The sequence below is a fragment of the Canis lupus genome, chromosome 13 (assembly GCF_011100685.1).
Source record: "Canis lupus familiaris isolate Mischka breed German Shepherd chromosome 13, alternate assembly UU_Cfam_GSD_1.0, whole genome shotgun sequence".
Classification (NCBI taxonomy): domain Eukaryota; kingdom Metazoa; phylum Chordata; class Mammalia; order Carnivora; family Canidae; genus Canis; species Canis lupus.
This window is the reverse complement of record NC_049234.1, coordinates 37885286-37907579: the sequence shown is the minus strand read 5'-3', so window position 1 is coordinate 37907579 and position 22294 is coordinate 37885286. Positions and strand designations below refer to the sequence as shown.

General features: G+C 58.7%; 1 protein-coding gene across 4 annotated transcripts in view; it reads left to right on the top strand.

The window, feature by feature from the left end:
• Positions 1 to 22294, top strand: part of ZC3H3 (zinc finger CCCH-type containing 3) — an 87512-nt gene that overhangs the window by 53595 nt on the left and 11623 nt on the right. For all 4 annotated transcript variants that reach the window (XM_038555734.1, XM_038555733.1, XM_038555737.1 and 1 more), the window contains 5 exons: positions 7070 to 7254; positions 12482 to 12524; positions 12609 to 12770; positions 12874 to 12943; positions 15040 to 15171. In XM_038555734.1, coding sequence (XP_038411662.1) covers positions 7070 to 7254; positions 12482 to 12524; positions 12609 to 12770; positions 12874 to 12943; positions 15040 to 15171 — 592 coding nt within the window. The remainder of the gene's footprint in view (positions 1 to 7069; positions 7255 to 12481; positions 12525 to 12608; positions 12771 to 12873; positions 12944 to 15039; positions 15172 to 22294) is intronic.

The window sequence follows — 22294 nt, the reverse complement described above, 5'->3', positions numbered from 1 at the left end:
GAGCGGCCCAGCCCGGGCGCCTGCCCTCCGCCCCAACAGCTAAACCCTGCCCCGTGGGGCCGCTGAAGCCCAGTAATACGTGGTGTTTGCAGCTAACGTACAGAGCACCAGTAGCTGCAGCTGAAATGGATTTTTAAAAGTGTCATTTTATGGAGAATTTTACTTTCCATCTTGTTGTTTATTAGGCTCTTAAAGGGAAAGCTTGTAATGCATCCATTGATCGAAATACCAATTGAATAGATGTGAGCACATAAAACAGTCCCAGCCCCTCATAATGGAGCCGCAGCATTTGTAATGGGGGCACAGCACAATTAGTGTTGCCCGCCAGCGTGCTGGCTGGCCAGGGACGTCCTGAATCACTTCTGCTCATTCCTGGGGAGCCATGGGACGGGGGGGCGGGGTCCCTCGGGATGGAGTGGCAGCCTCAGTGCTGAAGCCTTCGGGTGGCCCTGCAGGTCAGACCCCACCCCCACCCACCCTCCAGGGCCACTCTTAGGTGCTTGGCCTCCACTGTGGGCATGTCCTGGCCCAGTGGCAAGCCCACCCCCAGGTCACCCAGCCCCCGAGGCCTCAGCTCCCACCCAGGCCCATAGTCTCCTATGAGATGTGCCCAAGAGGCTGAGCACTCGGCTCACCCCTGCACCAAGGTGGCCCGAGTCCAGGTGGGGAGGTCAATACCTATAGCCAGCTGTAGGGTGACGGCCGCAGCCAGGTGTGAGCCCCAGCCCTGACTCAGCAGGAGCGGGGTGGGGGCGGGGGGGCGGTCCCCTGGAGCTGGCTGTGGGCCACACCTGGAGGAGCCAGTTGTGGGGGTGGAGGAGGGTCTTAGGAGAGCAGGTGGCCCTGGTCGTCCTGAGGCCTGTGCCTCGTGTGGGGTCCCCGGCAACTGAGCCCTGTTTCTGAGACTCTTCCATTAGGCCTGCACTTTCCTGCACTGTCCTCTCCCCTCCCACCCTGCTGGTCCTGCGTGGGCCCCCCTCCCTGCAGACCACCCCACCTTGCCAGGCCCCCGCCCCTGCACCGGGCATGGGCTGTAGGCTGACCCCCGGCAGCACATGAGGGTGCACACCCACGGCCTCCGAGCTGAGCTGAGGTGGCGCCCGTCAGCGTTTCCGTGGAAAGCCCACTTAAGCACTTTGCAGCCTGTCACGGTGGCGGCTGAGCCTGACCTACTTGGGATTCGCTGTGCAGAGCCGCCTCCCCCGGGCACTCCGCTTCTGCTGACGGCGCACTCCCCGCTCGCCTCGAAGCTTCGCAGAACCGTGCTCCATTTCCTGAAAAATGCTTCCCCGGTTGTTTTCTCTGCTCCCCAGCCAGCCTGCCCACCTCCTGCACGGTCACCACGGCTTGCATGGCCTGACCTAGAGGCTGCTGGGTCCTTGGCCACGCACTGACCCTGCCCAGCCAATAGGGGTTGGAGGTCAAGCTCTGGCCAGGAGCCCGGCTGAGCCCCTCTGCTAGCAACTGCACCCGTGGCCTTGGGTCTTGTCACCCACAACCTGTGCCCCCACAGCCCTGGACAGTGGCCACAGCCTCCCAGCTTCGGTCCACCCACCCACTGCGTTCACGCCCCAGGGTCTTTCCAGGGGTCCAGGCTCCATGTGCGTCCTCCAGCAGTGTGTTCAGGCTGCTCTGTTCCCGGGAGCCCCTCCTGCCCCTTCTGCCTGCCCTGGCACGTGTCCTCTCTGCGTCTCTCACCTGACGTGAGCCCCAAGAGGAACCCATGCAGCACTCGGCTCAGACCAACAGAGCGCCCATACACCAGCATGGCCTTGGGTCAGGGGCACCGCAGTAAACTGCCCCAGCTGCTCCAGGGTGCCTTAATGCCCTGTGCCAGGGCTGGGGGCCTGTGACAATGAGCTGTGGGGGGCGGGCATAGGGGAAGGCGTCCTGAGGACCTGACGTCTGAGCCTAGTCTCAGGACGACCCCCATAGTAGGCATAGGGTCTGCACGTGCAGAGGCCCCTGCAAGGAGGCACCACAACACTTCCTGGGAAGCAGAGCTGTCCAGTGTGGCGCTGGAGTCCTGGCCGCTGGAGGGCGCGTGGGGACAGTGGCCCAGGAGGGCCTGACAGCCCAGCCTGCGGGGTCTCCTCACAGACCTCCCCTCGAGGGGTGTGGGGGCTGCTGCAGAGTGCAAGTGGAATGTGGACAGAACTGGATCCCACGTGCTGTTTTCAAATCAGCCAGTGGGACAGGGAGGTGCAGACCCCTCTCCAGGGAGCTGTGAAGCAGGATGGGCCCCCAGCCTGCCTCGGGAGCGAGAGCTTAGGTGTGGTAGGTTCCGTCGGTGACTGCAGTCGCTGGCTGGGTGGGGGTCCCCAGGGAGGGAGGGGACGGGAGGGGTCTGTGTGGAACGTGGGGAGCAGACAGTGTGGACATGCAGGGTCCAGGAGCCGTCCTGGAGGGGCTGGGAGGGACCCCCCGCAGACCGCCTGTATGCCTGATGGTTCACTGTGGCCACCGGGTCCCGCTGGTCCTACCTGTAGGTCTGTCTTGGCCTCTCCAGGTCCACATGGCCTGTGATGGGAGCCTTGGGACTGGGTACCCTGTGCTGTGTCCTCAGGACGAGCTAGTGGGAGCTGCTGTGCAGGGCGGCCTGAGCGGGGTTTGTGTAGAGGTGCCATCGCCGACGCCTGTGAGGAGGCCTGGGCATCCAGGCCAGCTTCCAGTTTGGGACTCCCCTACCCAGGGTCCCCCAGGGACTGGGGCCACCTCCCTTGCCCCCCCGCCCACTTGCACCCGCGTGTGCCCTTGGCCAGGAGCGAACCTCTCCCCGGGGTTGACCCGAGGTGGCCCAGGGGGCTGGCTGGCCTCAGCCCCGGGTCCGGGGAGCAGAGCGCGGCACCCGCTGTGGGGTGTCGGGAGGGGCTGCTGATCGGCGGGTCCCGCTCCCAGGCTGGGCAGGGCGCCGGTGCAGCTGGCGCAGCTGGGTTTGGGAGCGGTGGAGCCCAGGGCGCCTCGGGGCCCACTCACCCTGCCGTGTGAGGGTGCGGGTCGGCCCTTGGGGCCCCGGCTCGCTGGGTGAGCAGGCCCGCGCCGTGCCCACCCGACTGGCCCAGACCCCGATGTCATCCCGCCCTCCTGGGCGCCCTTGCCTGGCACCCGCAGCACCTCACGGCCACGGGCCGGACTTGCCGGCTGCTGCCCGGGCCCTGGCCACGTGGATGGCTTTTCTTCTTAAACCGACTTTTGTGGTTTGTGTGTCTGTCTCCCCATTACCACTGCTATTCATTTAAAATGTTATCTCCCCCCACCCGTTCCTCGTGCCCCCCGGGGGGGTGAGGGGGCCCAGCCCTCACCCTGGTGTAGTCAAGGTTATGGTGATAAATCCTGGGGCATTGTCACTTCTATTCGGAGTAAATTGGCTGGCCGCTTTCGGGCTGAAGGAAAGATAATTTGCTGTAGTATTTCAAATGGATTAGAAATGGATTTGAAGGGAAAGTTCATGCCTCCCATTACAAAGGCGAGAAAGAGGACTATCTTAAGGCACGGTTCCCTCCCTGGCCTTCATTATCCACGCTTAATACCTTTCCTATTTTCCAGCGTTAATGAAATTTCCTGGCGGCGTGGGCCTGCCGGACGGATGGGAGAAGCCTTTAGATCTGAGGCTCCTGTTGTAGAAAAGGAATTACAGGGCCCTCGCGGCGAGGGCAGGAGCGTTCTCCGGGTCCTTGGCCCGGCTATTATCTCATTAATTTTATCCCCTCTTCTCAATACAGTTGGTTTCCAAAGCCTGTCCTCTCCATTAGGGTAACAATTTACCGGAGTGCTGTGACACCCACGGCAATGAAAAGCTACAAGGCAGCCCCCTGCCCACTCGGCGCCCGCCTGGCCACAGGTCCCGAGTCAGCGAGCCGGCCTGGCAGGGGTGAGGGAAGGGCAGAGGTGGTCTGCGTGGCTGCAGATGGGGCTCATTTGCCGTGGGCAGGTGGGCCCCTCTGCAGTCCTGGCCAGCCCCCCCCCACCCCCCCAGTTCCGTGGGTGCATCCACATCCTCTGAGTAGCCCCCGTGGCTCCACTGGGCTCCTGGCTATGCCCCTGGAGGCTGCAGGCCCCGCGGCTGTTCCCAGGGTCCCTTGGGTAGGTGCATGTGCATAGACCGTAAACCCTGGGCCAGGACAGAACAGAAGAGCTGCTAGGCCTCCCCCCCCCCGCCCCCCCGCCGCCCCCTGTAGTCTACGATCATCCTGTAATTGCCTTAAGACCCAGGGGCATGGTTTTTGGTGGGAGTAGGAGACAGATCTATTAGTCACATTCATCCATAAAAATAACTGTGGGAATAATCAACAATGTCCGGGAGAGAAGTGTCACCTGAGATAAGCCTTTTAGCCAAAACAAATCATGAAGGGTACTTCTCCAGAGGTGGGCGTTGGCGACGTGTGGCCCCAGTCCCTGGCCTGGGAGTCAGGAGGGCGTCCCTGGAGCCCGTTCTTTGGGGTGAGCTATTACCAGCCCCAGACTGAGGCTCCTCTATGTCAGAGCTGTGGGGTGGGCCTGGATGGTTCCACCCTTGGGGCTGGAACATAATCTGTCCTGAAGCTTCTAGTTCCTTCTCAACCAAGGTCCTGCCAGCCTCCGTCTCCACAGGTCCCTGTCTGGCCTCAGCCAGGGGCACATGCCCACGGGTGAGCTTCCTCACCCTTTGAAGGGCTAGGTTTCTGGGGCATGTGGGGTCCTGAGACGCTGTGCCCAGGTGGCTAGGTGGGGTACAGGCCTGTCCTCATGCTCTGTGGCGTCCTCTGGTGCACATAGGGGGTGGGTAGGGGCCCAGGAGAGGAGGGTCCGTCCCCCAAAGGCAGAAGCAGCTAAGAGTGGTGTCCTTGTTCCTGTAAACGGCTGCTGCTTCCTCTGGCTGCAGGGCCTGTCGGGAGGTCTGGAGTCTGGCCCTGACAGATGCATGTGTTGTGTGCACGGGCTGGGCTTGCTGCCGCTGCGCTCAGCTTCCAGGGCTGCTGGAGTGGAGGCTTCCCGGTGCCGCCCCTGGCCCGTGTGGCATATGAAGGAGCAGCTGCCTCGTCGGTGGTGAGACCCCTGAGGGCTCAGGACACATGGGGCTGGGGGCCTGGGCTGTAGGGGGCCTGTTGCCCTCTGGCTAAGCGAGCTCTAGTGGCCCCTGGCCCTAGGCTCAGCTCTCAGTTGGCCAAGCCCTGCCCTGTGGACAGTGACCACAGCTCGTGCAGCAGCTCCAGAGCCCCTGCTGAGCCCCCAGGGCTCACCACAGGGTTTGCAGCGGGGGCTGGCACAGATGATGACCCTGCCTGGCCTCACCCTCCTCGTACCTTGGCCTGGCCTCTGAGCGAGCCAAGGGGCTGAGACAGGTACTCACCGGACATGCAGATACTCTGGGACCTAGGTGGGCAGAGCTGAGGTCCCAGGGTCTGAGGAAAATCTGAAAGCTTGTCTGCCTCCCCCAGGGGATGCCCACCCACCCCACCTCACCTCTTCCTGCCGAGACGTGCCGTATGTGGGGACAGCTGGAGCCTGTCGGGCATGGACAACACGAGTTAGGCCAGCCGGGGGTCCCTTGGCAGGACGTTTCCCCAAGATTGGTGTTTGTGAACTTGAATTTTAATTAAGGGAAGCTGGGTTAAGTGCCGTACAGCTGCGGTGTCCGTCTCTGCCTGGACTTTGTCCTTACACTGCAGCTTTGGGCCTCCCCAGTGCCCAGCTCACTTGCGCAGTGTTTGTCTAACATGCCCTCAGAGGCTTTGGGCTGGCAGCCACACCCCCAACTTGAAGAGAGACCAAGGCCCAGGGGGCCATGGGGCCACGGGGTCGGGGTGGCAGCTGCGCCCAAGAGCAGGGCTGCTCCACCTCCAGTATCTCATTGCTGGGTGAGTCTGTCACTGGGGGTGTGCTGCAGCACCAGCCTGTGTGCCCAGGTGCCCCGAGGCCTGTCCTGTCCCTCCTGCACTCATCAGATCGTGTATGGGGGCACTCTTCCCCATCCCTGGGTGCCCGGGAAAGGGTCTGCTACTGCCCCAGATGGGGATTTGGGGGTGTCTGTGCTCTCATCAGGCCTGCGACATGAGGACAGTCAGAGAGCCCAGAAGGTTAGGTGCGTGACGCTTGCACTGGACCTGACCACCCTCCTGCTTCGGCCGGGTCCCCTCCGGGTCCCACTAGCGGTGGTGGCTATGGTGAGGACTGCTCTCATCACGCCCTGCCCCTCCCGCTGCTTAGAGGCCCCAGCACGCACAGGCCCAGGTTTGCCGGTGGGGTGCAGCGTGTACACTCGGTAGTAATAACATTATGAGCAAGTCTGAACTAATATGGAATTAAGGTCAATTTGCATAAACAAATTATCGCTGAAATACGTCCTGAGGGGAAGGCCTCACGCCCCTCTGGAGTCATGAAGCTGGCTGGTCTCCACGCCAGGCACCCGAGTAGGACGGCCTTGTCACCTCACTGAAGTGGCAGCCTGCCCATGTGACAGCTGTGGGGAGGGGGTCAGCCAGGACAGCTGCACGCCCACGGTTGGTGCTGTCTGGGCACACCCACTGCCCACTGCAGCCGTGCTGTCTGCATGGGGCATCTGAGCATGGACATCTGGGGCCTCCTCCCAACCCTGCCCTTGGCTTCCTGGCAAAGAGGGGAAGTGCAGGCGTCTGGCAGGATAGGGCCCAGGACCCTGATGGAGGAGAATTTGGAGGGAGGCAGAGGGCATATGACCACCTGGGTTATCCACTGAGCTAATCCCAAAGGCTGTGCCAGGCCTCCTCCAGCCTGTGATGCTAAGGCACCCAGCTTGCCTGGGTGGGAGTCTGTGAGGCTGTCCCTTCCCATTCGATGCTGGGCTCCCATATGGTGGACGGAGGGGCAGGCAGTAGAGCCTGCTGACGCCAGAGCATCCGCTGTCCCAAAGGCCAGGGTGGTATGTGCTGGGGCAGCATCTGGGGGCAGGTGGGGCAGGTGGGCAGTGGTGAGGAGCACCAGCCTCTGTGCGGAGCCTTCTCAAGAGGCCCTGCCAGAAGGGATGTACCAGGGGTGTATGTGCTGGGCGGGGGGGGGCCTGTGCCCTACCTGTGCCCTTTCCACCCACAGCGGGGTCTCCCTGTCTCCACAGGTCTCTGGTGCTGAACCGCCTGCGCCCCGCTGCTGCGGGTGGGAAGGCCCAGCCTGGCTCTCCTCGGTGGCGGAACAGAGGCTACCGCTGCATTGGAGGGGTCCTGTACAAGGTGTCGGCCAACAAGCTCTCCAAGACCTACAGCCGGCCCAGTGGGGACGGTAGCAGGCCCCTCCTGCGCACAGGTGAGGCTGTGCACTCCCCACCTCCCCGCTCGCCGCCCCCACCCCCACCCTGCGTCATGGATCCATGGATCATGGATCAGGCAGTGGCAGCAGCGGCTTGACCATGACCTGAGGCAGGCGGGCCTAGGGCTCTCCGAGGGCTGACGCGGGAAACTGCTCCCCACAAGGGCCCCGGGCCAGGCGGGAGGTCCCCTGTGGCTGTCCCTGCCGGAGCTGATGGGGCGGCTGGAGCAGGCGGGACACATGGGGAGGCCTCTCGGCCTCTGTGTCCCCTGGGGAGCCCCCCTCCAGTGTGCTGCCTCTCGCTTGGCTGAGCAGGCCGAGATTTTCCATGTTTTGCTCCTGGACAAAGGAGATGAGCCAGGTATCGTAAACACGGCCCTGGCGAGGGAACACCTGGGGCCGCAGCGCCCCCTAATCTCATTGGCAATGCCTCCCAACTGTGTCTGGAGGCAGCCACCGCCACCGCCACCGCACGTGCCCCCGCGGCCTGGGGAAACAGGCCAAGGAGAAGGAAATGCTTTGGATTCACTTATTATACAAATTAACTAGAAAATATTTTGGTTTCAGTCCAATTTTATCCCTATCCTTTTCTGTCAAGAAAAAAAGGGTGAGGTTGCAGGCAGTATGGGGCCTGCAGAGGCCCGGCTGCCCCACCCAGCGGGAGGGAGAGGAGGCCTGGCCCAGGGCAGAGGTGGGGCACTGGGGCCAGCTGCAGGCTGGGGGCCGTTCTAAAAGCCCCGACTCTCCCCGGCCTGGGAAGGGCAAGCCGGCCTCTGTGGGACTGGGAGGAGGGAGGGAGGCGTGGGGGTGCTGGGCTCCCCTGGAAGGCACTGGGGGCCCAAAGGCCATGGCTCTGCTCCGTCTCCATGCCTCCATTTCCCCGTCCCATTCTCAAGGGATTGGGCTGTGTCATCTAAGGGCCCTTCCACCTTGGCTTCAGCTAGGTCCCCCGGTGGAGGAGCAGGTGCAGAGCATTGCCTGCGCTTCCTCACGGGGCCTTCATGAGACTCAGCCCCAAGGTCAGCAGACGGCCCCCTCCTCTCGGCAGGCCCCACTCTGAGCCTCTGACCCTAGAGCTCGGCAGGCCCATGGCATCGGTGTTTGTGGTCTGTGAGACCCCACACGCTGCTGTTGGTCTTTCACAGAGCGTCCCTAGCCAGGCTGGTGTGTGGACTTGATGGAGCCAGAGAGGGCTTCTGGGCCGCCTCTCTGCAGGGTGTTTTGGGTGGCCCCGGCTGATGGGGCTTCTCTATAGGTTGCACCCACTCACCCCAACCTCCCCCTGGGCCTCCTTAGTGAAAGACGAGCTGGCCTTTCCCAGTCATCATTCTTTCTGCCCCCACCTGCCACCCCTGACCCCACAGCCAGCCCAGCAGGCAGGACCCAGGCTCTGTCCCTGCTGTCCTCGTGTGGGGACTGGATGGAGCTTACTGGGGACGCCCATTCTGCTGACATTTCCTCAGCCCAGCACGTCACAGGCCACAGCAGCCTCTCCAGCACCCTTCCTTCCTGTCTGCCCCAGTGATGAGGTCTGCGGGATTCCTCCCTGGGGTTCACACTGTACATACAGGGACCCAGAGGTGGATTATGGTTTGGGGCCACCATGGCCCGTTGCCAGGGCCCCGCTGCCCACGTGCCCTGGGCTGTGTGTGGGTCTCTCCATATGGACTCTGATCTCCAGGGGGCTGGATAGGCCTTTGGGGTGGGGCTGTACCCTGCCTGGCCACTCAAGTCTGCGGTGGGAGGAGAGGCACCTGGAGACAGAGGAGGAGGCCCGTGTGAACCACTTGGCAGCCGCTTGAGAGGAGGGTACAAGGGAGGAGAGCCAGGGCTGGGGGAGCCCAGGCCAATGCTGCTGTCGCCACCTCAGGGTGGAGAGCAGGTGGGCCAGCTTCGGGGTCGTGGAGCGTTCCGTCCTTTTCTCCCAGCACAGGCCTGTGGGGGCCTGGCTGCCAAGCCCCCTCCCCCACAACGCTGACCTCCTCTTACAGCACAGCACCATGTCCTGGCCTCCAGCCCCTCCTGAGCACCCAGGCCACAGGAGCAGGTGGGTTCCCAGGAGGCCTCTGCAGGTGGCAGCTGTCTGCCCTGCTGACCAGCCTTCTTGGCTGCTGGGGGCCAGTCCTGGGGCTCAGCCCTCCCAACTTCAGGGCAGGCAGGGGCAGGGAGGTGGGATTGGGAACACAGACCAGAGGGTGGCCTGTCCCCGGTGTGAGCCAGAGCCCAAGAGACACCCCACCACCTCCGGCTCCAGCCGCCCAGATACCCACATGGGTGGCCGGCTCCTTGCTGTGAGGAAGGTGGGTGCTTCCCAGCTGCGGGAGTGCCCACTGACCCAGCGGCTTTCTTAGACGAATAATAATTAAAGGAATAAATTTTCTTCTCTGGTGTCAGCAGAACTCTGACTTGGGGAAGGAAGCACAGCCCTTCTTGGAAGGTCAGGGGCTCCACCTCTGCTCCTCCTGACTTGTCCTCCTGGCTCCTCCTGGCTGCTGGGCTTCCCTGGGACAGTGCCCACCCCTGGTGGGGTACCTGAGCCATGTGGATGGGCTGGCAGGAAGGGAGGTGCAGAGCCTTGCCCCCCACTCCCAGCCCTGTGAACAAGGGTCCCTCTGGGTCCAAGACCTTCCCAACCAGAGGGCCTGACCAGGGTGCCCCTCCCTTGTGCACCAGCATGTGGGCTGCAATGCCTGCTCCCCTGGGCCTGGTGTGCGTCGCAGCCCCAAGAGCCCACGGTGGAACAGCAGCCCCGGGTTCATCGTGAGCCCCCAGGCCCCGGAGGGACACAGGTTTGTGGTGAGCTCCCTGCTACTTGCTGGCCACCACACAGCCCTGGCAGGTCATGGGTCCCTGTGCTTCGTGTCCTCATCTGTGACCTGCCGACCTGCCCTGTGTGTTGAGAGGTCGCTCAGCCTGGCATGAGAGGGCACAGGAGCCCCCCCCCCACCTCCTCCCTTCCAGGTGCCTCTTCCCCGGACTCCCTCTGCCTCGGACGGGTGAGTGGAGCTGGGGCACCGTGGGGCTGCAGACCTGCCCACTGCTCCCCCAGACCCCAGAGCCCCGACTCTCCCCGGCCTGGGAAGGGCGAGGCGCTGTGGGGTGGGACTGGCAGGGACTGGGGGCGGGGCGGAGGGGTCTATTTTGGGAAGATCCCGGGGCAGCGCAAGCTCTCTGGAGCAGCGGAGCAGCGGCTGCCAAGGGTTTCAGCTGAACCCTGTAGCACCCCCAGCACCTCGCGGCCTCTTTTCCAGCCAGCTACTTTATGTGCATTTTTTAACACCGTACAGCAGTTGAATGCTGCCTCCCACTGTGAGCCCCACACTGGCATTTTTTAAGAGCAAACTGGTGGTGGAGGCGGTGAGGGAGTAAACCTGCCCCTGCCCCGCCCCCTCAGAGGCCAGGCCTGGGGGCCCAAGTCTGACAGGCAGACACATGTTGACAGCGGTCCCTGGCGGGAGCAGATGGCGCCACAGCGGCACCGGCAGCCTGGGTGACAGCCTGGGAGCCGCGCTCCCAGGCAGCTATCAGATTACACTGCATCGAGCCCGGGCTGGCAGGTGTGCGGCACCACGTGCCACCTGGATGGCCTCCCATGTGAACCCCCCGGTTGGTGTCCCCGGCTCGGCTCGGAAACCCGGACCACACGGTGGCCTGGGGCTGCCCTGCTCCTCCCCCCATCGGGGTCTCACTGTCAGCCCTGGAGCTACGCCCTCTTGGCTGGAGGACACTGAGGCTCAGAGAGGGGCAGACAGCAGCCCGAAGGCACAGCCCAGAGGGCATTGGGCAGCGGCTAGACGTGGGAGGGAGTGCCTGATGGTCAGGCCTGGGGGGCGCGGTGGAATTTGGGCGTGGACAGGCCAAGTAGCTCTCGTGAGCAGGCCTGGAGCTCAGAAGAGGACACTGAGGGGATCCCTGGGTGGCTCAGCGGTTTGGTGCCTGCCTTTGGCCCAGGGCGCGGTCCTGGAGTCCCGGGATCGAGTCCCACGTCAGGCTCCCAGCATGGAGCCTGCTTCTCCCTCCTCCTGTGTCTCTGCCTCTCTCTCTCTCTCTCATAGATAAATAAATAAATCTTTAAAAAAAAAAAAAAAAAAGAAGAAGAAGAAGAGGACACTGAGCTGCTTGAGCCCTGGCAGAGGTCGTCCTGGGGAGGTCAAGGGAGGGGCCTCCATGCACTTCCGATGGGGGCGGCTCAGGGCCAGGCAGCTTGGGGACATCCCTTTTGAAGCCCGGGATGCTTTGTCATTGCCTCAGGTCCCTAGAATTTCTGAGTGATGTCACTTCTGCCTCTTACCACCAGATGCATTTCAGCAGCTGCCTGTGGGAAATTGGATCTGGTCTGAGAAGGTTCACGCGTGTATGGGGTGGGGGGGACCACGGGCCTCCATGACCATCTGAGCAGGCTCTGGCCCCGACCTGCCCACCTTGGCCCTGGGGCGCAGAGACATCGGGCCTGAGACGGGGGTCAGGGGCTGCACGTCAGCCTGGACTCCTCCCCTTCCCACTCAGGACAAGCATTGCCCACCGGCCCCTTGTGCCCTGTGGCCCCCAGCTGCCCCCGTTATGAGCATCCTGTCACTGCTCACTTGTCACCCCTGCCCATTTCATGAACACCTCCCCTTTGGGCCAGTCAGTGACCTCAGAGGGAACTTGATGGGTTTGCGTGCTCAGGGTTTTGAGGAATAGGCACCTGCCATGGTCCGTGAGGGCCTCAGAGCCAGATGTGCTTGTGTGGGGTCTGTGTAGGCTGAGGTCAGCACGTAGTCCCCCAGAGCCTGGGAGTGAGGACCTCAGGCTTTGCAGCTGCGTACTTACTATTACGTTTTTGTTGTATGATTCCATCAACACATAGAAATCATTACTGGTTACTACAAAGCTAGGTGGCATTCCTGGACCCCACTCATGTCCCCTGGGCCCTGCCCCCGGCAGAGGGAGGTGGCAAGGAGGCCCCCACCATATTCGGATCCTGGGACCACCTGTCTCGAGGCGACGCCACCAGGCAGCAGCGAGATCTGGCCCCTGGACGGGTGGGGGGCTGGCAGGGTCCCAGTATGGTATGCCACCCAGCCCGAAGGGAGGGCAGGCGGCTTCCCTTAGGGGGCAGCAGTGCCCGAGGTGAGAGCCGAAACCCTGAGAGGGCTACTCTGAGCAGCTCGGCGGGCAGCGGCAGGCAGCGGGAGAACCCGGGGCCTGTGCGCCTGGCATGACCTGGCCTCTTTCCCCACAGGCCGGTTGGACCCTACCACCAGCTGCAGCCGTTCCCTGGCCAGGTACGTCCCTCGGGGTGGGGCTTGGGGCTCACGGGTTGGTGAGGGTGGTCCCTCGGGCTCATGAACCTCTGCCTCTGTCCTCAGCCGGGCCGTCCAGCGCAGCCTGGCCATCGTCCGGCAGGCGAGGCAGCGGCGGCGGAAGCAGCGACAGGAGTACTGCATGTACTACAACCGCTTCGGCAGGTGCAACCACGGCGAGCACTGCCCCTACATCCACGACCCCGACAAGGTGGCCGTGTGCACCAGGTGGGCCTCTGGGGCGTGGGGCTGGCGGGCACCGCAGGGGCTGTGCAGGCCCCCTGCCCCTGGGCTCACCAGCGCCTCTGGCCCTCTTCCCCCCTTTACACAGGTTTCTCCGAGGCACGTGCAAGAAGACCGATGGGACGTGCCCCTTCTCCCACCACGTGTCAAAGGAAAAGGTGAGCTCCCCAGGCACGCCCGCCCTGAGCCTCCCACAGGCCCTGCCCTGCAGTTGTGCTACGGCGGGGAGCTGGCTGCGTGGCCACCCCTACCATGTGCCCAGGGGCAGCAGCCCCCAGCTGCCACCCAGCCTGAGATCCAGCCCCGGATGGGTGAAAGGCGGCGGGGTGAGGCAGGGTGTGCTGGAAGGGTGGGGGAGGAGAGGTAGGCGCCCAGCCGGGCCCTCTGTGGCAGGCCCTCCCCCCAGCGCTGTGAGCGTGGGGACCCTCACACAGTGCCCACACCGGGGCAGGAGGCCAGGGTGGTGCTGGGGCCCGGGTACCAGCATACTGGGAGCCCTGAGGCGAGGGCTCGGTGCTGGCTGGGCTGCCTGCCACCCGCCCCCACTCTGGGGCCTCGGCAGGGTTAGGGGAGGCGGGATCGGGCCAAGGCTGCCGCTACAACAGCTTTTCCCCTTGAGGAACTTGAAAAGAATCAGCATTTTTCTCCCTAATAGAGCTTCGAAACTCTGTTGTGAGCAATTTGGAAATTCACGTCGAGTTTCAGGTTCATTAGCTCCGGCTCCGAAGCCGGTGCACATTCTGAGCTGTCTAATGTGGACGCCCGCACTCGCGCCCTGAATTAATGTTATTGTTATTTGTGTGGACGTGGTGGGTGCAAACAAGGTTAATTGAAATGAGAATGCAGTTTCCTCTCGATAACGGCCGTGCTGACAGCTAGGAGGAGTTCCGTTTGGTGTAAGAGTTGGCTTTATTATCCCTTTTTATTAGAGCTAATTTGGGCTCTATATCAAAAGCCACATTAAGGGAATTGTTTGCAGCCGCACCACCGCCAGCCCCAAACGGGCCAGCCCTTCTCCCCTGTGCGCTGCAGTTAAAAGACAATTAAAAATAAACTCTTGCACGTTAAATCACCCTTTGTTTCTTTGCTTTCTCCCTCATCCCCGCCCTGGCCTCCCCTCTGCCCTGCCCTGGAAGCCCCGGTGTGGGGCCCCTGGCGGGCTGGCCAAGCTCAGTGTGGACATGTGAGGGGGAGCTGAGCCCAGGGGCGCCGCAGGGTGCCCGAGGGGTGGGTCCAGCAGCGGAGAGGAGAAGAGGGCGAGCTCCCAGAGGGGCTCCTGCAGGGGTAACGGGCCTGACTAGACGGCCCAGCGGATGCCCAGAAAGGGGCCCCAGAGGAGAGTCGCCTGGCAAAGTGGAAGCTGCAGAGGTCAGGGTGGGCAAGACCAGAGAGCCCTCCTCGCTGGCTCTCAGGCCTCAGTTTCCTCCAGTGGGGAGAACGTGGGCTGCATTTCTCTCTCCCAACTGGGGGGCCAGGGACTGCTGGGCTGTGGGGCCCTGCCCAGGCTGCCTTCTCTGTGTCCCCCTTCCCCATCCAGTTGTGCCCAGGGCCCACCTGCTGGCCAGGGCACTGGAGCCGGGCCCCCTGCCAGGCCTGCACAATGCCAGCCTGTGTTCAGCGCCCCCCTGGGCTGCTCCAGGGCATCTCCCTGCCTACCCAGAGTCCATCCCTAGGCTTCCCTGGGTGGAATCAGGTCACAGCCCATGGACACTGCCAGGTGTCCAGGCCCTGTAGGCTGTTGCCCCACCTAGAGCCCCCATGCTCTGTCCCCATATCTTCCAGACACCAACCCCTCCATGGCCCCACTGCCTGGAAACTGGGCAGTCTCAGAGCAGGTAATAGGACACCTGGACCTGAGCCACCTGCAGGGGGATCTTCACCTGGACTGTGAGGGCGTGTGTGCCCTGCCTTCTGGGGAAACTGAGGACCTGCCTTTAGGGTGGGCAGCCCTCCCCTGGCATGGCCCAGGTGCCCTTGGGCCCTGATGGCTGCGCTCCTGCGGGCCAGCACTGGGTGCCCGTTTCTCCCTGGGGGGTGGGGGTCTCCAGCCAGTCTCTCTGTGGCTCATGCCTGGCCTTGGGACCCTCAGCAGGTCCTTCGAGTCCAGGTGTTTTATCTGTCAGCGAGGTATAGGCTCCTGACGCAGGGTTGGAGGGAGGTGGGGGTCGGTGAGCACTGGGCAGACTGGGCCCCTGTGCCAAAGGGAGCCACGGGAGTCTGCTAACCCTCACCACCGGTCCTCTGGCCCCCGCAGATGCCTGTGTGCTCCTACTTCCTGAAGGGGATTTGCAGCAACAGCAACTGTCCCTACAGCCATGTCTATGTGTCCCGGAAGGCGGAGGTCTGCACGGACTTCCTCAAAGGCTACTGCCCGCTGGGCGCAAAGGTGAGGGGCAGGGGTGGGCCGTGGGCAGCACCGGGCCCCCAGCAGTGGGCCAGTCGTGCACCTCAGTGCCTTCCTTGGAGCTCGAGTGACAGGGTGACGGGGGGTGGAAGTGGGCTAGGGCAAAGGGAATTAGGGAACTGGGTCCCGAGGGCCGCCTGTCACCCTCACCTGTCTGCGAGAATGCTGCTGTGGTGGGAAGTTCCCGACAGCTGAGGACAGCTGAGCACCTGGCTCCTTCCCTGCATAATTGCTATCCTGCTCTCTAGAGGGGACGCTGTCGCCCCTCCTCATCCCCACCCCCCCCACCCCCCGCCTGCAGGTGGGGCCCTGGGCTGGGAACCCCAGGACGGGCCTCTTTAGTCTCGGGGGCCCCAAGGGGGAGCCTGCTCGCCGGCGCAGGGCCTGCAGTCCGAATCAGGCTCCCTGGGCACCCCCAGTGGGCAGGGCGGCAGGGATGGGCCTGAGAGGGGGCACCCTGCCGACCCTCCCCCACTCCACCCCCACTTCACACCGTGGGGCCCAGGCCCATTCTTTCCCCACGTCCTCTCCCTCCTGCCACGAAGATGGGCTGGGCCCAGCCAGGCTTGGCAGAGCTGGCGGCCTGACCCGCAGCCAGCGGATCATCATGAAGGACACCCAGATCCCCGCAGGGGGCCCTCCCAGTGAGGCCGGGCCCAGGGGTGGGGTGGCGGGACCCCTCCACGCAGGCTGTGCGTGATCATTATAAGATATTCCAGCGTAAATGAAAATATCAAAGTGATATTTAAGTTGTGCTTCTATTAGCGGAAGTGCTTACTGCGTCCCTTTCGGCGTGTTGGCGCTGCGTGGCTGCCACATGATGGATAGCGGCTTGTAATTATATATGGGGGAAAGCGCTGAGCAGGCCAGATCCAGCGGGAGGGGAGGCAGCGGCCTGGGCCGGCGAGGGTTAATTTTATTCTCTAAATAATATAAAAAGTGCTGAGTCGTCGCCTTGTGCCTGATGTACAAGTCCTCAAACGGGCCCCAGAGAGTTTATAATATTCCACTGAATCAAGTGAAATTGTTAACCTTGCTTCATAAAGCCGTGGCTTGTTAAAGAGGCGCGCTCCCTTTTCTTGTGAATAATTTAGGCTAGGAGTAAATCTGCACTCCTTTCTGTCTTCGGGGGCCACACGGTGCCGCGGGACCTGCCGCTGGCCCCCAGCCCCTGGGCCATCTCCTGTCCTTCCCTCAGGAACATCCCTTCTGTCCCGCAGCCGCTCAGGACACATCGCCAAGTATGCTGTCCTTCCCTTGGGGGGCCTGACACCAGGTGACACGGCATTGCCCTGGGCTGTTTCTCCACCGTCCCAGCGAGGACTGTGCCCCCCGTAGCTACTTGACGGGGTGTCAGCTGGGGCTGCGCTGGTCCCCTCTCTGGGTGATGCCTGTGTTGAAGGAGACACTTGGAGACTCAGGAGGACCGCATTGTCACCTGCTAGTTTTCCTACCCCTGGGGGGTCTCGCGTGCCCCCTTCTCCTTCCTGGCACCCCTTCCTCCCCGTCTAGGCGTGTGTGCCGTGGACCTGGGGCTCCTGCTGTGCATGGGGGGCCACAGCCTGCCGTGCTCACCGTCTAGGTCAGCGCTCCGCGGCCCTCCATGTGTGTGGCAGGCACTCCTCCCACTCTGGCCCACCTGATGCCGCAGGCCGCGGGGGTACAGAACTGGGGGGCGCCCGTGTGCCTGTGGGCGTCACTCAGCCCTTGGCCATGGCCCTGCTGGTGCCCAGCGTGCGCTCTTCTTGTGCCTCGGCGGGCCTCCCTGTCCGTCCATCTCCTGCACGTCAGTGCACGGCCTGTGCAGGGTGCTCTGCTTGCTAGTGGGGCTCCTGGCATGCGCTGACTTGCTGGGGACGCCCCCTTCATGACCGCTCCTGTCCCCTAGCTCACCCTGCCTCATTGAAGCTCTCGTGTCCTCTGGACGTCACTCTTTGGCTTCAGGGTCACAGGCCGAGTTTCCGTGGCTGTCATCACCTGCTGACTTTGCCTGTGATGTCCTTCCTTCAGCTGAAATCCTTCCTGCGTTTTGTGGGCTGGGTCCTTCCAGAACGTTCCCCCTGTGGCCTTGTTCCTGGACCTGCCCCGTCCCAAGGCCACAAGGACTCTCCTCCGTCCTCCTCAGGCCCCAGAGCAGGGGCTCAGACCTCACCTGACCTGGTCCCCACCGCGTGAGGTCCACTGCACACCTGTTACCTCACCCCTCTGGACCTCTGCTTTTTGGGTAAAATTAGGCTAATGAGAGTCGCTGCTGCAGGAGGGGATGGGGACAATGAAGGCTTCATTTGCTGCCTTTTGAGCTGGCCTTGGGCAAGTGTTAGCTGTCGTTGGGTTGGCTTCCTCCACACAGTAGACCCTGTCCCCCAGAACTGCGGATGAGACACTCCTTCTCTCCTCTCTGCTTTGGGTGCCAGTTTTAAAGAGCCCAGCCTCGGGGAGGTCCAGTTCAGTGTCACCCGGTTCACGGCGCAGGCAGGGCTGTGTAGCCACCCCCGGCATCCAGTTTTGGAACACGTCCATCACCCCATGCCCTCCCTGCTCCCTTCGTGCTCAATCCCACCTGCTCCCCCCACACCCACCCAGCCAGACGTAGTGATCCACCCCTGCCTCCGTGCGCTGGGTTTTTCTGGACGTGCCCCCCACGGGAGTCCTGCAGCAAAGCTGTCCCGCCTGTCTAACGGGTTTCTGAGGGCCATCCAGTCGCATTCTGCACCAGGCCTACTTCCCACTTGGTGGCTGGACGGTGCTCCGGTGTGTGCAGAGACCACGTTGTGCTCATTCGGTGGTCAGCGGTCAGTGTGTGGACGTCTGACTGGATCTTGGTGAGTGCACAGGCTTCTGTCTCTCTGGGGTAGACCCCTGTAGGCGGGGCTGCCGGGTCACCTGGCAGCTGTAGGTAGGCCTCACTACCGGGCGCCAGGAGCCAGTGACGCTTTTGTTCTGTCACATGCTTGTCATTCGTTACCTGCCCCGGTGACCTCAGCCTCTCGGGGTGCAGGCGGGCTCACTGTGGCTTCATGTTGCATTCTCTGACAGCTAATGAGGTTGAACACTGTGCATTTATTGGCCGTTCCTTTTTTTTTAAAGATTTTATTTATTCATGAGAGACACAGAGAGAGAGAGAGAGAGAGGCAGAGACACAGGCAGAGGGAGAAGCAGGCTTCATGCAGGGAGCCCGACGCGGGACTCGATCCCGGGACCCCAGGGTCACATCCTGGGCTGAAGGCGGCGCTAAACCACTGAGCCACCCGGGCTGCCCCCACCTCCCCCCCCCTTTTTTTAATTTTTTAAAAAAGATTGTATTTATTTATTCATAGAGACACAGAGAGAGAGAGAGAGGCAGAGATACAGGCAGAGGGAGAAGCAGGCTCCACACAGAGCGCCTGACGTAGGACTCGATCCAGGGTCTCCAGGATCACACCCTGGGCTGCAGGTGGCGCTAAACTGCTGCGCCACCGGGGCTGCCCTACCTCCCCCTTTTTTAATAGGCATCCTAGTGAGTATCTAGTTGTTTCAATTTGCATCTCCCTAAAGACTAAGGACGCAGCACCTTTTCATGTGCTTGTTGATCATTGGTACATCTTCTTTGCAGAAATGTCTGTCCACCTGTTTTGCCGATTTTTGAATGGGGTTATTTGGGGGTGTTTTGTTGTTAAGACTTTTTTATATGATCTGGAAAGTAAACCCTTATCAGGACACGATGTATGACTCTTTCCTCCCATTGTCTTTTCACTCTCTTGGCAGTGTATTCTGACACATAGAGTTTTTCATTGATTAAGTAAAATTTATCCTTTTTTTAAAAAAAGATTTTATTTATTCATGAGAGACACAGAGAGAGAGGCAGAGACACAGGTGGAGGGAGAAGCAGGCTCCCTGCGGGGAGCCTGATGTGGGACTCGATCCCGGGTCTCCAGGATCGCACCCTGAGCTAAAGTCAGATGCTCAACCGCTGAGCCACCAGGCATCCCGATCTCTTCTTTTTTTTTATTGCATGTGCTTTGGGTTTTATATCCAAGAAATACTTGTCAAACCCAATGTCAGCAAAGCTTTTCCCTATGTTTTTTCATAAGAGTTGAATAGTTTTCAGTTCTTAAGTTTAGGTTTTCGGTCCATTTTGAAAGTCCATTTTCGTACGTGGTATGAGATGAGGGCCCAGCATCAGTCTCCTGTGTGTGGGGAGTTTGCCCAGCATCATTTGCTGAAAAGGCTGTGCTTCCCCCACCTAATGGTCATGGCACTTTTGTTGAAAGTCCATTCAGACGCCTGGGTGGCTCAGTGGTTGAGCATTTGCCTTTGGCTCAGGGCATGTTCCCGGGGTCTGGGATCGAGTCCCGCATCGGGCTCCCTGTATGGAGCCTGCGTCTCCCTCTGCCTGTTCTCTGCCTCTCTCTCTGTGTCTCTCATGAATAAATAAATAAAATCTTAAAAAAAAAAAAAAAAGTCCGTTCACCATAAATATGGTGGTTGGTTTCCAGGTGCTGTGTTCTGTTCCATGGGTCTCTATGTCTATCCTTAAGCAAGTATTTTGATTACAATAGCTTTATAATAAGTTTTGAAACCAGGAAATGTAAATCCCTCAATTTTTTTTCTTCTTTCCCAATATTATTTTGACTTGTCAGAGTCCTTTGAGATTCCATATGAATTTTAGGATGGATCCTTTTCCTTTTCCTTTTCCTTTTCCTTTTCCTTTTCCTTTTCCTTTCCTTTTCCTTTCCAAAAGCTTTTAGGGATGCCTGGGTGGCTCAGTGGTTGAGCGTCTGCCTTTGGCTTGGGTTGTGATCCTGGGGTCCTGGGATCGAGTTCTGCGTCGGGTTCCCTGCAGGGAGCCTGCTTCTCCCTATGTCTCTGCCTTCCTCTCTGTGTCTCTCGTGAATGGGTAAATGAAATCTTTTAAAAAATAAAAAATAAATAAAGGCCTTTGGAATTTTGGTAGGGATTGCATTGAATCCGTAGATCACTCTGGGTGATAAAAGGAAGTCTTCCAGTCCATGAACATGGGATGTCTTTCTATGTATTTAGACCTTCATTTTTTTATTTCAGCAGTGTGTTACATTTTTTACCGTCTAAGGCTTCTGCCTCCTTGGTTAAATTTATTCCTGTAAATGTCTTCTATTTTTTTATGTTATTGTAAATGGAACTTTATTTCCCTTTTTAGATTGTTTGTTGCAAGTATGTAGTAATAAGTTGATTTTATGTGTGTGTGTTGTTTTTATTTTATTTTATTTTATTTATTTATTTATTTATTTATTTATTTATTTTGTGTGTGTGTATGTGTGTGTGTTGTTTTTATAATTGGAATTTTACTGACTACATATCTTAGCTCTGACAATTTTTTGTGGCTTCTTTAGGGTTTTCTCTATATAAGATCATGTCACCTGCTAACAGAAATAATTTTCTTCCTTTTAAATTTAGATTTTAAATATATTTTTAATATTTACTTAGCCTAATTGTTCTCGTTAAAATTTCTAGTACTATGTTGAATAAAAGTGGCAAAGGGGGGCATCCTTGTCTGGTTCTTTATCAGAGGAAAAGCTTTCAGTCTTTCACCATTGAGTGTGATTGTTAGCTGTTGGCTTTTTACATATGATTTTTATCTTGTTGAGGGTGTTCCTTTCTATTCCTAGTTTATTTGGTGTCTTTATCATAAAAGGTGTTGAATCTTGTCAAATCTTTTTTGCATCAGTTGAGATGATCACACAGTTTTCTTCTTCCCTCATTCTGTTAATGTGGCCAATCAGTCACGTGGACCACCTTGAATAACAGTTATGTTGGGTGATTTTTATATGTTGACTATCCTTGCATTCTAAGAATAAATCCCACTGCTGATTTCAGTTTCTAGTATTCTGTTGATGATTTTTGCATCTATATTTATGAGGAATATTGATCTCTAGTTCCTTTCTTGTAGTATCTTTGTCTGGTTTTGGTATCAGGGTAGGGCTAGCCTCACAGTTTGGCCATTTAGAGTTAGGAAGGATTCCTTACTCTTCAGTTTTTTGGAAGAATTGAGAAGAATAGGTGTTCATTCTTCTTTACACATTCAGTAGAATTCACCAGTGAAGCCCTCTGATCTTGAGATACTCTTTATTGGGAGGTTTCTTTTTCTTTCTTTTTTTTTTTTTTTAGATTTTATTTATTTATTCATAGAGACATAGAGAGACAGAATGAGAGGCAGAGACACAGGTAGAGGGAGAAGCAGGCCCCATGCAGAGAACCTGATGTGGGACTCAATCCCGGGTCTCCAGGATCACACCCTGGGCTGTAGGCGGTGCTAAACCGCTGTGCCACCAGGACTGCCCTATTGGGAGGTTCCTGATTACTGATTCAGTCTCCTTACTATATAGAGAGCTAGTCGGAGTTTCTCTTTCTTCTTGAGTCAGTTTTGGTAGATTGTGTATCTCGATGAATTTGTCCATCTCATCTAAATTGTTAAAATTATGTTTGTAGAATTGTTTGAAGTTTGCCCTAATTATCCTTCTGATGTCTGTAGTGATCTCTGTTTCGTTCCTGATATTGGAAATTTGTGACTTTTATCTTTTTTTCTTTGTTTGTTTTGCTAGAGGTTTGTCAATATTAATTGATCTTTTTAAAGGGCCAGCTCTTTGTTTCATTGATTTTTCTCTTATTGTTTTTTTTGTTTGTTTGTTTGTTTTGTTTTGTTTTGTTTTGTTTTCTTGATTTCTGCTTGTATCATTTCTGTTTCTTACTACTGCTTTAGGTTTATTTTGCTCTCCCCCCCCCCCCCCCCAGGGTCTTGAGGTAGGAGTTAGACTATTGATTTAAAATTTTTCCTCTTGGGACACCTGGGTGGCTCAGGGGTTGAGCATCTGCCTTCAGCCCAGTGCGTGATCCTGCAGTCCTGGGATCGAGTCCCGCATCAGGCTCCCTGCATGGAGCCTGCTTCTCCCTCTGCCTGTGTCTCTGCCTCTCTCTGTGTGTCTCTTATGAATAAATAAGTAATATCTTTTAAATATTTTTTTCCTAAAACAAATTAAAAAATAAAATAAAATAATTTTTTTTTCCTTTTATGTATGAATTTAGTTAGCTGGGTCCTATAAATTTTGAGATATGTTTTCATTTAGTTTTGGTTGTTTTTTGTTCGTTGTCT